Source organism: Platichthys flesus, chromosome 5 (genome assembly GCF_949316205.1).
Source record: "Platichthys flesus chromosome 5, fPlaFle2.1, whole genome shotgun sequence".
Taxonomy (NCBI): Eukaryota; Metazoa; Chordata; class Actinopteri; order Pleuronectiformes; family Pleuronectidae; genus Platichthys; species Platichthys flesus.
The window spans coordinates 10,371,126-10,386,277 of record NC_084949.1 but is presented as its reverse complement, the minus strand read 5'-3'; the positions used below and the strand labels follow the sequence as shown (position 1 = coordinate 10,386,277).

General features: G+C 44.0%; 1 protein-coding gene across 1 annotated transcript; it reads left to right on the top strand.

Moving 5' to 3' along the window:
* Positions 1–967: 967 nt before the first annotated feature.
* Positions 968–14,325, top strand: colgalt1b (collagen beta(1-O)galactosyltransferase 1b). Its single transcript, XM_062388923.1, has 12 exons — positions 968–1,453; positions 6,258–6,368; positions 6,490–6,607; positions 7,486–7,620; positions 8,850–9,054; positions 9,160–9,279; positions 10,289–10,365; positions 10,448–10,554; positions 10,907–11,039; positions 11,482–11,609; positions 13,713–13,919; positions 14,038–14,325. Exons 1-12 carry the CDS (start codon positions 1,236–1,238, stop codon positions 14,306–14,308), a joined length of 1,830 nt encoding a protein of 609 aa, XP_062244907.1. The 5' UTR covers positions 968–1,235; the 3' UTR covers positions 14,309–14,325.
* The last annotated feature ends 827 nt before the right edge of the window (positions 14,326–15,152 follow it).

Here is a 15,152-nt window from a genome sequence, read left to right as displayed (position 1 = left end):
GTCTCCGACACTGTGGAGAAAGTATCAAGTGTTGAGTTGGGAGGGTTTAGCGTGGCTACAGGAAACAATGGGAGTCCACAGTGGGGAATTGAGACCGTTGGTTCTCAGAGCTCAGAATGCCGTCTACAAAGTACTTCCACAAGTACATGCAGCCAGAAATTTAAGGTCAAGAATAGCATGTTTTATTATTATTGCATGTTGTCTTCCACATCCTTCGCTTGTCTCTCTCTTCCAGTAGATTGATATGTATGCTGGGATGCTCAGGTGGTCTCTCGATATCCATGCTTCTCTTTGGACTCCGCTCAGCACACGGCCGCGCTGTGCAGGGTCAAAGTCAAAGTGGTCAAGATGTGTAACATGAGCTGTGTCTCAATTTAGGGGCGGCATCCTTCAGGGGCTGCATTTGAAGTCAGAGTGTGTTACAATACGTGACTCATTTCTTAGGTTCCCTTCAAATGTAGCGGAAAAATACATGCCCGAGAAAAGAAGGCTCCAATCGAAGGATCCTTCCTGATCCGATGTATCTCATGATTGCGCTTCAAGGTCTAACTTTATTTCAAAGAGGTAATGGTGCCGGAAATCCATGCGCGAGTAGGTACGTAAGAGTAACACAACAAGGTGTCGTGTCCGACTCCAGCTCTGATATATCATTTGTATTTAATGCAAAAAAATCTTCACTGCATAAACACCAAGTAAGATGAAAACACAGTCTTCTAACTTCACTCTGCACCATAGACTGTTTATAAAAAGGTTTGCACACAACGTCCAGCACAGACACAATAAATAGGGGAAGGGGGGGGGGGGGGGGGTCTAGCCTGCAGAGTGTGGAACTCACTGGAAACGCCCATGGTTTTCTAGTCGCTTCCTATCAAGACTACAGCCGGGATCCCTTCTTAAAGGGGAGGACAGGGATGAAATCTGGCCAATAAACCCTCTGGCTATAGCGGATGTCAAATGTTCTATATGTAAATTAAAATGAGCCTAATGTTGTGTGAGCCGCGGGACATGATGCGTTTCATGTGGCACAAGGAGGACAACCTGCTCCTCCTTCTCATTCTGTCTCCGTGAGAGCACCATGTTGGTTCCCTCTTTAAGAACTAACAGCCGGGACCTGCCCTTTAATTCCGCCTGCTCCTCTGCCATGTATCCACCGTCGGCGTAACACAACAGCGGGACCCTTCAGCCTCCACATCCAGCGCCGCGTAAGCACAGCGAGTGTCCGCTCCCTCCTTGCCATGCCCCGGGTCACCTCGCTGCTGCCCGCCCTGCTGTTCGTTCTCCTGCCGGGCCCGAGCCGGGGGTACTTCCCCGAGGAGCGCTGGAGCCCCGAGTCCCCGCTCCTCGCCCCCCGGGTCGTCATCGCGCTGGTGTGCCGCAACTCGGCGCACTCCCTGCCGCTGTTCCTCGGTGCCATCGAGCGCCTCAACTACCCGAAGGACCGCATTGCGCTATGGTGAGTGTCAAGCCGTAAGCCTCAATTACCAATGAACACTGTGTCATCACATTGAACATCATTCGTGTCAAAACTTATTTTGTAATAGCCTATCTTTGAATATTCAAAGGACGCTTGCGCAGCACAACGTGCGGTTTAGCGTCATGGAAGACGCACGCAAGACGCGTCAAACCCTTGTCGGATTTAAACTGTTGGGTTGGGGCCGTGTCGGGCCGCTGAGATGTGTGTGAACGCATGGTCGCTTCATTTCCACAGTTAAAATCAAAGTGAGAGCAGCGTGGCTCCGTGCGCGCACCGGCGCGTCTCGTGGACTTGGCCCCGGCAGCGGTGCGCAGAGGGGCGGGCTGATGCAGCAGAGCGGTGCCCCTATTAAAAAAGTTCCATTCAGTCACAGATCCTCTCCCTCCTTTTCTCCCCCACCCCTTCCTCCTCTTCTTTCCTCCTTCCCCCTCCCTCCTCAACTTCCATATCTTCTGGGGAAGCAAAAGCTGTACTGTTTGTTCTTAGAATAAAAGTTTCGAACCACGTGAGCTGTCAAAATCTGGGACAATCCAGGTGCAAATAAACTGTGTGTGTGAAGCTGCCACTTATCAGCCTCTGCAGAACTCCACCATCCGCCGCCTCAGGGCTGCTTCACTGTCAACCAGCCCCCAGCCTTCCTGATCACTCCTCCATCCAGCACTGCTCGCTTCCTCTTCTACTTTTCGATGTTTGGGCTCCAGATTTATTTTAAAGATTAGGTTAATCTTTTCTCCAGCACTCAGACCTGCGGGATTGTGTTTCATAGCAACCCAGTGTTCCTGGAAAGACAGAGACAAAAAAGTACAGTTGTGCTTAAAGGGATTTATAAACTTTTTCATGAACTCCGAAGAATAGCCGGACAAAGTGGTCTAGACTTTAGACCTTTTGTCACGAACAACGTTGGCCACTCAGATGAATAAATATTTCATTGTGATATGTTTGTATTGTTTTAGTCATTTATTTTTCAGTTTTGTACTTCCCGCCAGATAGTGGGATGGCTCATGTGATCACATTGGCTCATTCGGACATTATCCGAACCTTTTTAGTCAGGGTCTGACATGAGAAACTCTGGAGAAAGTCCTGGAGCCTCTCACTTGTGTGTGTTCTCACATACAGTTTCTAGGAAGAATGTCGATTATCCAGAGTTCAGTGCTAAATTTATGTGAGTTTCAGATTAAACATTTTGAATATTCAGTGACATGAATTGATCAATTGCTGTAATTCATTTACAGTTTGAACTCTTTCAGTGGTAAAATGAGGTTTCTAAGCATTCGTGTGTCTCTTTCAGCCTCGATGTTGAGCTTTTTTCCCCCTCACATCTGTGCCAGAAATTCCATCTGTCTGAGTGTGTGAGTGCGTGAGTGTGTGAGTGTGTGTGTGTGTGTGTGTGTGATTGTGTGTGTGTGTGTCCATAAGCTATGCCTATGTGGCAGCCCGGGCCCAGTTTTCTGTGTGGTTGCTGACATCTGCAGCAGATCTCTTCCCTCATTGAGGAGCTGGTAAAAAAGAAAAAGTTTTGAAATGCAGCATGAAAGACATAAACTGAGCTGCTGGCAGACCACCAGTTGATACTTGCACTTATGAGCATGACAAGATAAGATGGAGTTCTTGACAAGCCGCAACACACGCACATGCAGGTGAACTGCATAATGTTGAGCGTGTGCTCTGCAGGGGCATGCAGGACGGATGTTATAAATTCATAAATCTTCCCTGCGTGTCATGTGCTTCTTGTCACAGTCTCATGCCTGTCAGGCATTGTTCTTTTGCCAGCAATGCAAATGTCCCAGATATTTCCATAAAATCTTTTTTTATCCACTTCCTCTTTTCATTGAAAACTTCACAGCAGTCAGATGTTTCTGTCAGATGGGAAGGGAGAGTTGGACAGGTGCAGAGAAAGAGAGAGGTAGAGGAGGATGGATCGGCGAGTGTGTCACATGCAGGTGCGGGGACGGCACTGCTGTGCTAAGCGCCGCGGACAGATGGGAAACTAACAGGCACGGCACGCCGCCTGTCACTCACTACATGACAAGGTTTTTAGTGAATCCATTTCTCTCATATTTACACATTCCTTTGCTCTCTCTCGGCCTGTCTGCGCGTCTGCCCCTCCCTCACCGACACACACTGAGATTTGTTGTGATAACACAGACAGCAGTCGAACGCCGCTCCTCCTCTCCTCGGCCCCCATTGTCTGATTTCTCTGTGCTCGCCTGATGCCGTTGATGTGCAGATCTGCTCTAATGGCAACGAGGCCCTCTGAGAATGAAGAGCAAAAGGAGAGTAAATCAATACAACACTGACACCATGATTCATTATTGGAGATGCCATGGAGATAACATTTTTCTCTTGCCCGACAACAATACCTGGACTTTGCTTATCGGCTGATACTAAACACCAATTTTTATACCAGAATACATACAGAGAATGATTTATACAAAACTTCTTTGATTCTCTAGTTTGACAATCATAACTGACAAAGAACATAAACCATGTGTTTCTTTTTTGACATTTGACCAAAATGCTGACATTCTAGCCAGCTCCGGTTTATGCAACACTATCAGAAATTACTTCTGCTTCGCCTCTTTAGAAATCGGTTCTTGCTAGTGGCAGCGCTGCAGATCTGCTGTTTTGGAGTGGCGAAGAAGAAGTGCTTTCTGGGAAATGGAAGTTGCAGTTTCATCTGAGTTAAAGCTGAAGCCTGACTCTGTATTTTCAGCAGTGTCAGTATTTACGATGTCGGTATGCGAACATCACCTCTAATTTCTCTTGTATTATATGTTGAACGTGCAGTGTCCCTCCGTAACCTGTCTGTTTGGAACAGGCTGTTTTGGTGATTCTGGTTGCAGCTATATCTTTGCAACTGGAAGTGTGACCTGCAGTAATCGCTGTGGGAAGTAAAGACTGGCTCTGCAGAACCCCGAAGCTGCACCGCTGCTGCTGCTGCACAAACATGTGTTCATCTCTTTATTCAAAAGCTTGACTCTGTACCCAGAAGACTGAACTGGAGATTCGGTTGTTGTTGTGCTAGCGGTGAATGAGCTGTTGTGGTAATCAATGTCCCAGTCGCTGCTGCTACTGAGGGCTGGTCACCTCAAAGTTTAAATAAAAGTGAACGAATCATTTTCTAAATCGCAACAAATTCAAAACTGCACTGTTGTAGATATCTATAGATGGACGGATGGATGATGTCTTATCCAGGTGTTGGTGCACTTATCTCTAAAGCGTCATTACTCATTATTATTCATATTAGCAATGGATTGAATGACTATGTGCAGTGTAAAAGATTGATCCCTCCTAGTGCTGCGCCTGCTCTGCCGTCTGTGAGGGAATCTTTTCTTCCCTTTCTCTTCAGGTTGCATTTGTTTTCACAGGTCCCTTAGGTATAGGCCCTAAAAGTGGTAGATCCTGGTTTGACTCTAGGATGGCTGTGCAGACACTGATAGGGTCCAGCTGGACCAGTCCCAAATGGCAGTTGCCATAGCAATCAAGGTCGTAGCACAGACCAGACGCTCGTAATGGAAATGATAAACCGAGCCTCCGGTTGAGAGAGAGTGAGTAAGCAGTCATAACAGAGTTACAAGGTACATGGTCGTCTCTTGGAGAAGTATGAAAAAAAACAAGGTGACTTTGGGGAATTATTGTTTATAATGTGGTTCCTAATAGAATTCCCTTTTGCACTGATGGGTGCTCTCCGCCTCCATGACGAATCTCCTTATTTGGACATGTACTAAGTTCTCTATGTGTTTAGATACACCTGCAGAGACGATAACCTTCAGAATTGGGTGAACATTAAACAGTGTGCTAGTACCGCTCGTCTTTATTCTCCTCAGCCGGGGCTTCAATGAAATCATCTGCTCAAAACATCTGGGTGTCCTGAAACTTCTTCCATCACACGCTAACCAGCTCCCATATTTCACACTCCTCATCAGTTTTGTTCTAAGCAGTAGGCAGCTGCTCTCTGTAAAAAGAAAAAAAGAGTCTGTCTGATAAACCTGCTGTTTCTGCCCAGCACCAGACAGCAGAAGATTTTGGCCAGAAACCCCAGATGAATGCTAATGCTGCTCCTCTGGATGTGTAACCAGGCAGGTTTAGGCAACACTTCCACCACAACTGCTTCATAATGTGACAATATGTCATTGTTTGAACTTCTATTACAGCCAGTGCTGGTAATTTGTTGTGTTAACAAAAACATATATACGATGTGATTGGATCTATTCCAATATAGTGATCAGGGAACAATGATTGAACAACATATTTTAATGCTAAACTGATCCGCTGTTAGTCTTTATTTTACTTTTTGCCCCCTAATTTTAAATATGTCTGTATAAGTATATACACATCACTTTGTTTGTGTAACTATTTCTGTAGAGATATTAGCTCACTGCTATGAATGAAAGTGGACCAGAAAACAATGGGACTCCTGCTGTGTGAACACCATTTGAGTGGCAGAATAAAACTGTTGGCAGATATTCTTAAAAAAGGCACGATCATACCCTGAGACTGCAGCAGTGCTCAAAATTCAGTCTGTGGCCCAATACAAATGAATTTGGAATTTTAAAATCAACACTAAAAAGAATTTTATGTTTTGATGTTTCTGGTATCAGGATCAGTATTTTCCCGTCGTGCTGGATCCGAGTATTCCTGTTACATCACAGCTGTAATGTTAAACACCATAGATTTCGATCTATAAGGTAGCCTACAAGTAACAGTGGATTTGTGTCACCCAGTCGGTGGTGCTGCAGATCAAGGTGCACAGTGAAACGTGATTCTCATTCTTCTCCCACAGGGTGGCGACAGATCACAACATAGACAACACCACAGCCATCCTGAGAGACTGGCTCATCAAGGTGCAGAATTACTATCACTATGTGGAGTGGAGACCTGAAGATGAACCCAGGTACTGTGTGAGTCTGAGTGTGTCCGTATGAGTCTGAGTGTGTCTGTGTGAGTCTTTATGAGTGGGAGTGTGTCTGTGTGGGTGTGATGACATTTTTCTAAGTGGTCTGTGCTTGTCTTAGTGCCTTTGAGGATGAGGTGGGGCCTAAGCACTGGAATAATCTCCGTTATGAACATGTGATGAAACTCCGTCAGGCCGGGCTGGACAGCGCCCGTGAGATCTGGGCCGACTACTTGCTGGTATGTTGTCATCCTCTCTTCTTCCTCTGTGCTCTCAGCGATGATGTCTGAGAGTAAGCTTCACAGCATTATAAATACTGATCCATCGACTGCATCTGCTGATAGCTGTTCATCGGTATTAGTTGAAAATCAGAAACATAAGCAACATTCAACGAAGAAAATTGAAGAAACCAAATTAGTTTTTAATTAAAAATGTCATGCTGATTTGTTGTTTGGATGAATGCTCAATAATGTTAGGTTAATTGGTTTAATTTCTTTAAAGGTTTTTTAGAATGAAATGATGTTCATGTTTCTTATTGGCCATCATTAATTACTAACTCAATATCTGGGACAAGTCCATATCAAGCCAGGCTAATATATGGTCAGGCTCTGGGGAAAAAAAAACTGTCCAGTCGGTTTGAAATGTCAGTTGAATGATATTTGTAAGAGTGATCTCAGCTTTAAATTGGCCGCATTGAATTCAGTGGACAGATATTATTGCGAAAGGAAATTCAGTTTGCTAGGGAGACACCTTTATTATTACGCCGCGGCAAACACATGCACACACACACACACACACACACACACACACACACACACACACACACACACACACACACACAGGGTTTAAATGTCAAGTTCTTCCTTTGAAAAAACTTTCTCCTCGAAATGCGGAGGAGCATTAATTCAGAACACAGCCAGGTGTAGTGCTGTCTGCTGGTTAGGGATGTTGAAGGAGCAGAGAGGAGCAGAGAGGATTCTTCTCGTGCTCCCACTTCCTCTGTGATCAAATACATGTTGCTGTGGCTCAATCAATCATTCAGTGTCAGCGGGTGACATTTTGTCTGTGCTTGTGTGCTGATTGTCATCGATATTGTGCCCTTCTCTTGCGTGTGCAGGTTGCTGACTGTGACAACCTGCTAACCAATCAGGATGTGTTGTGGAAACTGATGATGGAGAACAAGACCATTGTGGCTCCCATGTTGGAGTCCAGAGCTGCCTACTCCAACTTCTGGTGCGGCATGACTTCCCAGGTACTGCAGACGTGTTCACCACTTACACCTGTTTACATACAGCGCACACAGAAGGGGAATATCTGCTGCTCCAGGTTTAGAGAGGAGGAGCTGATTCACTGAGGATGCAGTGTATGTTTCTGCTTTGACTAATGTAGGAACACATCTGTCAGCCAGAGGGCAAATAAAGATATAAATTCAATACATAGAGAAAGAACATTCTTAAATACGGAAGTGACTGATTAGAAATCACATTAAAAATGTAAAATTATTAAAGATCATTTTAATATGTGTATACCCAACCAGATACTTTTTAAGTCCCTGTATGAATATTAAACAAATGTACTTGCTGCATATTGGTACAGCTGTAGCGAAATAAAAATGTTGCACATCCAACATTATAAAGCGTAATAATGTTTCTCACAACATATTGTTTTACTGTAACACATAAACTGAACCAACAGAGTAAAGGTTATTAACCAAGTGCATCCTACTTCATGTCAGTATGACCATGTCTGTGATGCAAATGCACTTATTATCTACTCACCACTATACCGATGGATGAAGTGTTGAGTCCTCAAAACACTTTTGGAGTTTCAGGGTTAAACAGAGTTTCAGCCAAATCTTTTAGTTGATGTCTGTCTCATAGATCGTAACGATGAACAGCAACAAAAAGTTGATGTATGCTTTGTTTGCAAAGTGTAAAATATTACCTGGGACATGCAGACACTTGCCCACATAGTCATGTTGGCATGATTGTGATTAATCAAACTTGCATAACTGATGTGTCACTCTCATGCCGACTGTGATCTATTTCTGTCTGGGCACAATGCCTTCAAGTACTCGGCTTTTGCTTCTTTTCAAATCATAGTCGACACATGGACATCGTCTTGTCCTCCAGCACAAAAATAAACCCACATCCAGCGTCTGCCTCTGATTCCTCCAAAAGAAAATATTCTTTGTTGACAGTTAATATGGCCAATAGGGAAGAAGTGTCTTTAACGATCAATATTACTGTCAACACAATCCATTCAGAAGCAAAACAAGGAGTTTCAATTATAATGTTTTAAACTGACATACAGTGGACTGATGGACTTTGAGCAGCCAATTTGCTCCATCAAGTCAAATCCCTCAAAAGAGGTTCCCCTGGCAGCTCTATTATTTTTTCTTCATGTCATTTTGAAACTATATACATCATGACTATATGACATATGAATAAAGACGGTCGGTGTTCCTCCTCTGACCTGCAGGGTTACTACAAGCGCACACCGGCCTACATGCCGATCCGTAAGCAGGAGCGTCGTGGCTGTTTCGATGTGCCCATGGTCCACTCTACCTACCTGGTGGACCTCCGGAAAGAGGCCTCCCGTCAGCTGGCGTTTTACCCACCGCACCCGGAGTACAACTGGGCCCTGGATGATGTCATCGTCTTTGCCTACTCAGCTCGCATGGCGGGTGAGAACGAGAGACATCTGGAGGGATTATTATTTAACGTCTTTGGGGAAATGGCAAGTTGTGTACGTGTAAGCATTTTGTACCCTTTCTTCCCTCCTGTCTCAGATGTGCAGATGTATGTGTGCAACAAAGAAACATATGGGTACTTCCCGGTGCCGGTGCGCTCCCTTGCGACCCTGCAGGACGAGACGGAGAGCTTCTTGCACACGCAGCTCGAGGTCATGGGTGAGTCAAGATGTCAAGGGGGGTGCAGAAGGACCAGAACGACTGTGAGATTATAGTGAACACACACAAGACTGTGATTAAACCTGATCACTGATTAATTGATCTATTGTTATCCCAACAAACTTTCTTTGGTAATGTTATGTTGTGCTGTAATGTGTTTCATTTAATACAGCTGTATATACTCTTTTATTATATTATTGTATTGCTGTATGAATTACAGGATGTGTAATAGTAATAATAATAACGATACTCTAATTTAAACAGTAATAGTAAGGAGTATATACCACTGCTTTATTTTTATTATTATTATTATTATTATTTTTAAGATATACAGATTAGTGACCAATTAAAGGAAAAAACAAAAAATAGACATGAAGATGGTGTTAGTGTTCGTGATCATGAATGCTTCTATTGAAGGGATCATACACTATTCACTTTAAATGGATAAAACTACCAAATTTACCCACCATTCTACTTTCAATGACAAGGTGAAACCATGTTTTATTATATTTTAATAGATGCATTAAAAAACTAACTTCTTAAAGTCATTAAATCTTGATAAATGATGAATCTTTTCTTTTCATTTTCTGGTCACACTTTGTTTGAGTGTGTGATGCTTTTCTCTGTTCCACAGCAAACTGAATGTGTGCAGGTTTTGAGCTGGTTCACAAAGGAAGAAACATTCAAATATCTTATCTCTGACCCTGTACTAAAAATCGAGAAAATGGTTAATCAATAATGAAATTACAAATTCTTTGGAGCCCTACAGCGATGTCGTTTACCTTAAATGGTAGCGCCTCGTTTGTTTATATTTTTAGTGAGGTTCAACAATTTAAATCATTAGTTATTCTTAAAATGTTTCACCACTACAATCTGTACCCTAAAATCAAAGTAGAAGTTAAAGTACGGTTCATTTGTTGGGAGCTCCCAGTGGTTCCTCGCACCACAGTTTGGGAAACAAATTTTACATTCTCTTTGTGACCTCCTCCCTTTCTTTTCCCTTTGAAAGTGAAAAATCCTCCACTGGAGCACTCCAGATTCTTGTCTCCTCCTCCCAAGCAGCCTAACAAGATGGGCTTTGATGAGGTACACGCACAAACACACACACACAGACTCACACAATAACCGAAACACGCGTATGAGATCTTGCGTTTCTCTTTGCACTCAGGTGTTCATGATAAATCTGGTGCAGAGATCTGACCGTCGTGAGCGCATGCTAAGAACTCTGTATGAGCAGGAGCTCAGCTGTAAGGTTGTCGCTGCTGTGGATGGCAAGTACGTTTCTCATCTTGTTTCTCCCCCACTGCCTGTGTTCCTGATTTGTGCCTCTGCAGCACGCCGTGTAGATTGATGTAGGGAGGCAGGGCTGAGACAAACAACCAGGTGATCAGTAGCAGGGTGCGTGTTATCTTTTAAATATTCCCTGAACACATGAAGTACCTCGACTAGAGGGGGGATATTTTAATGTTTATGTAGGCGGTGCCAAGTTTTACATATTCAATCGTATCTCTCAACACCTGCGTGGCCTTTCTTGTATTCGTACATTATCGTGCAGCCTTTTTTTACAAACACACATTCCCATTTATATAATTTATTGTTTCCATCTCTAATCTCCTCTTTCTCTCAGAGCTCTGAACATGTCGGAGATCGAGTCTATGGGGATTAAGATGCTTCCAGGCTATAAAGACCCTTATCATGGTCGACCTCTCACCAAGGGTGAACTGGGTTGTTTCCTCTCTCACTACAACGTCTGGAATGAGGTGAGACTGTCGCACAAGTCCAGGCCTCCAGTTTTACCTGTACATGGAAGATAACGTTTACTAGTGAAAGGCACAGTAACTCAGTTTGTGTGCGGAAAGGCACCTTGTTTTATTTATCTTTTAATAACTGCACTAGTCTTTTCTGAAATATGTTTTGAAGCAGCTGCCTCTTCAAATGAAATGATTTCTCTTTGTAGTTTGCCTGCGCCATTTCTTCAGGGAAGATGTCCCTAATGAACACAACGTGTACAATGTTGTTACCATTACTTCTCGATTTGTAATTATTCCGATCAAAAGAGTCCAAATGCTATTATACCAATAAAGAATTTTGGCAGCTTTTGCATCTTACTTGTGCTTAATTATACTATTTTATAATCAGACTCACAAGCGTCTCAGCAGCATTATAATGCTCTAAATCCATAAGTGTGTGTGTGTGTTGTAGATCGTGGACCGTGGCCTGCAGACTTCACTGGTCATCGAGGACGACCTCCGCTTCGAGGTCTTCTTCAAACGTCGTCTCCAGTCTCTCCTGCAGGAGGTGACGACACACAAGCTGGACTGGGATCTCATGTGAGTCACGCTTCAGTGAGCGGGAGGGAAAAACACGATGTAATAAACAGAGAGGATTATCATCCCCCTGCAGTGAAATCCGTCCATCTGTCACACATGATATCTCAGACGCCGCTGTTCACAGGCTCAAAACACTACTGGAAATAATGCGCCTTAACGTCCCACTGCTGAAAGCTTAGCTCCAGCAGTTTCACATTCACAGACGGAGAGCCACTGAAATAGAGGAGCAAGGTAGGAGGTCTCGTTTCAGGGAGTTTGCGTCTGGTCGGTTTTCTGTATGTTAGAGGACAGTTAGCTTGAGCACTTAAAAACTCGGATGGACATGAAACTATTTCCTGATCTTATGTATTGAAATGACAGCAATAGATAATGTATTTAATTTAACAGCTGAAAGTGCACAGACCAAAGTGTGAACCAATTTTATAGTCTTGACGATTTCGTTCACATTGGATCCAGTTAGTTTTGTGTTTTACATTGTGATTTAGTAACTTTAGTTTGATAGACGTACGTCACCTACGAGGGCTGCGTCTGTCCATACTCGACATCGATTGGCTTCCAGATTGGTGTGGATCAAAGTCTCAGTCAACTTTGAATTCTGAACTGGGGCTTTGATTTAAAAGAAACTTCACTGAGCTTAACATTCTGCCACATGAACCACCAGCAGCAATCTGAGGCTCAAAATGGGCTCCTTCCCTCTGCAATATATTCACCACTTCCCTGGGTCCAATTATTTTGCTCACATGGCTTCTCATATCACTGCTGCACAGACCACTCCACTACACCTGTCACTCCTGCCGGATGACCCCACAGTCTCGGCACGAATCTCTGCTCTCCTCTCAGACATTCTAACATGGCTGAAGGAATGCTCCCTCCCTCCCAATCAGTGTCTCCTTTGTGTCATGTTGGATGACCAGTTATCCCTCTCTCACCACATTGCATCTGTCCTCCTGGTCGTGTCACCTTTCACAATACACCACAAGATGAATCTGGCCTCACCTGACTCAGTATGCCACCCAGCAGCTCATGGTTATCCCTCGCCTTGATTACTGTGACACCCCTCTGGCAGGCCTCCATTCCCGAAGCCCTGACAGATGGTCCAGAATGCGGTGGCAGGTCTCGTCTGCAATCAATCAGCTACACATGAATCAAATTCAAGTCACTGATGTTTGTCTCCACTCTCAACCTCTGGGTCTGCACCTATCTGCTTGAACTCAATCATATGGGCTCATGCTCCTTCTTGGCCCCTGAGTTCCTCCCAGTAATATCGTGTGGTGTCACATTTCAGACTTTTCTCATCTGTGCTGAAACAAGCTAACAAATGATCAGAGCAGGAGCGTCCCTCTCTTTCGTCACGAAGCTGTTGAAGACTCCTCTCCTCTGATAACACCTCCTTCAACACCCTAACACCTCTAAAGCCGTTTTTCAGACATGAACTTTGGAGGATGTCCGCAGAATTGGGTCTAGACCCGGGTCATGAACAAAGCAGAAGGTCATTCTCCCCAGCAGGATGCATCCTATTCATGCGGCGGCAGACATCACGTTTTTGTTAAAACATTGACACCGGTGTCATCCCATCCTGAGATATTTGTGTTCTTTTATTTTTTTATTTCTATTTTTTGCATCTTGTCGTGTGTCAGAAATGAGATGTGAATGAAATGACTATATTTTATTTGAATATTGTTACACGTCCAGAAGTTTGAATGCAGTGCATTATTGATGTATCAATGTATATGTAATGTAATTTAATGTATTGTGTGTACTGGTGAGACACCAGCTTCCTCCCACAGTCAAAAAACTTGCAGATTGGGGTTAGGGTCTTTGGAGACTGCACATTAGTCATAGTTGTGAATGCAAGTGTGAATATTTGTTTGACTGTATGTTGGCCCTGTACACACTGGTGGCCTTTCCAGGGTGTATGCCACCTCCCGCCCCATGTAAGCTGGAAGTGGCTACAGCCCCCCACCTCCCCATCCCCCACCCTGCGACCTTCAAAAGGATTAGCTCTATAGATAATAGATAAATACAATTTGACAGTTTTTAAATCATTTTGGTGCTCGTGATATTTATTCATCTTATTTCATTTCCTCTTGCTTTCTCGTACAGTTACATCGGACGGAAGCGCATGCAGGTGGCCCATTCGGAGAAGCCTGTACCTAACATACACAATCTGGTGGAGGCGGACTACTCCTACTGGACGCTTGGCTACCTGTTGTCACTACAAGGAGCTCAGAAGCTCCTAATGGCCGATCCTCTGACCAAGATGCTCCCCGTCGATGAGTTCCTCCCTGTCATGTATGACAAACATCCAGTGTGAGTATAACTCCCTCTGCTACCCTTCATCTTCTCTCTGTTCCCTCTCATCTGCCTGGTTCTTTTTGCTTCTGGCCTGTAGCACGCTTGTTTATCTAATCTTTGTTTCACTCATCAGTTCAGAGTACATGAGACACTTTGAGATTCGGGACCTGCACGCCTTTTCTGCCGAGCCTCTCCTGGTCTATCCGACCCACTACACTGGAGACCCTGGCTACATCAGCGACACGGAAACTTCTGTGGTTTGGGACAACGAAACGGTCACAACTGACTGGGATCGAGCCAAGTCGAGGAAAACTCAGGAGCAGGAGGAGCTGAGCTTCGAGGCCCAGAACTCTGACGTGCTGCAGTCAGAACTGGAGAACTGGAGCACAAGGGACGAGCTGTGAATTGTGGTGGGGGGGGGGGGGGGTACAGATGAGGAAGATGGAAGATAGACAAAGCTGTGATCACATGGGGCTATGGATGAGAGGGAAGGAGTAAAACAGGAGAAGAGAGAGAAAGGCAGAGCATGGGTACGAGGCTGATCGAGGATAGATGCTTTTCCTTGTTTGTTTCTCTCTCGCTCTTCTTTTTCATCTTTCTCTTACGAGAGAGGGTTAGATGTAGTGATAACTCTTGTAAAGTCAGCTAGCAGCTTTTGTTTTAATTATTGCATCCAATGCACAGCCCTTGACCACAGTCTGGTCCTTTAAATAATTCCATTATTTTAATTAAACATTTGATCAGATATGTCCCAATTTTTGTTTTTTTTTTTAAATTAGGAGATTTTCCTAAACAAAGAAAGGTTTTACAAATGTAGTATTTCCTCTAACATGTTTAGAAATGAATGCTGGTTACATTTCATCTCTCCAGCATAATTTCCCAACACTGGATGGGAGTGGGTGAAGTGTTGGAGTTTCAGGGGTAAACAGTGTAGCGTCCAATTCCAATACAGCTAAAGATATTAGGGACTAACTTCCGACGTAAAATAAATCACAGAAAACATAAACAACATGTGTCCATACTGCTTGTGTGGTGTCAGAAGTTGTCAGAAGCCCTGACATTTATGTTCGACTCAAAACGAGGTCATTGACACCATGTTTAATGTCACCCCTGAAACTCCAGGAGTGTCTTGTGGACTCAAACACATCACCCAACCTTCCCATCGGCATAGCGGTGAGTAGATAATAAGTGAATTATCATTTTTGGGTGAACTATCCCTCTAAACTTCCCATATAGAAGCTGCAGTAT

Excerpts from the sequence above, each read along its gene's own strand:
- colgalt1b (XM_062388923.1), top strand. The coding sequence starts at position 1,236 with ATGCCCCGGGTCACCTCGCTGCTGCCCGCCCTGCTGTTCGTTCTCCTG. Across the intron at positions 1,454-6,257 it reads AAGGACCGCATTGCGCTATG|GGTGGCGACAGATCACAACA; the intron begins GTGAGTGTCAAG and ends CTTCTCCCACAG. Across the intron at positions 10,555-10,906 it reads GTCGCTGCTGTGGATGGCAA|AGCTCTGAACATGTCGGAGA; the intron begins GTACGTTTCTCA and ends TCTTTCTCTCAG.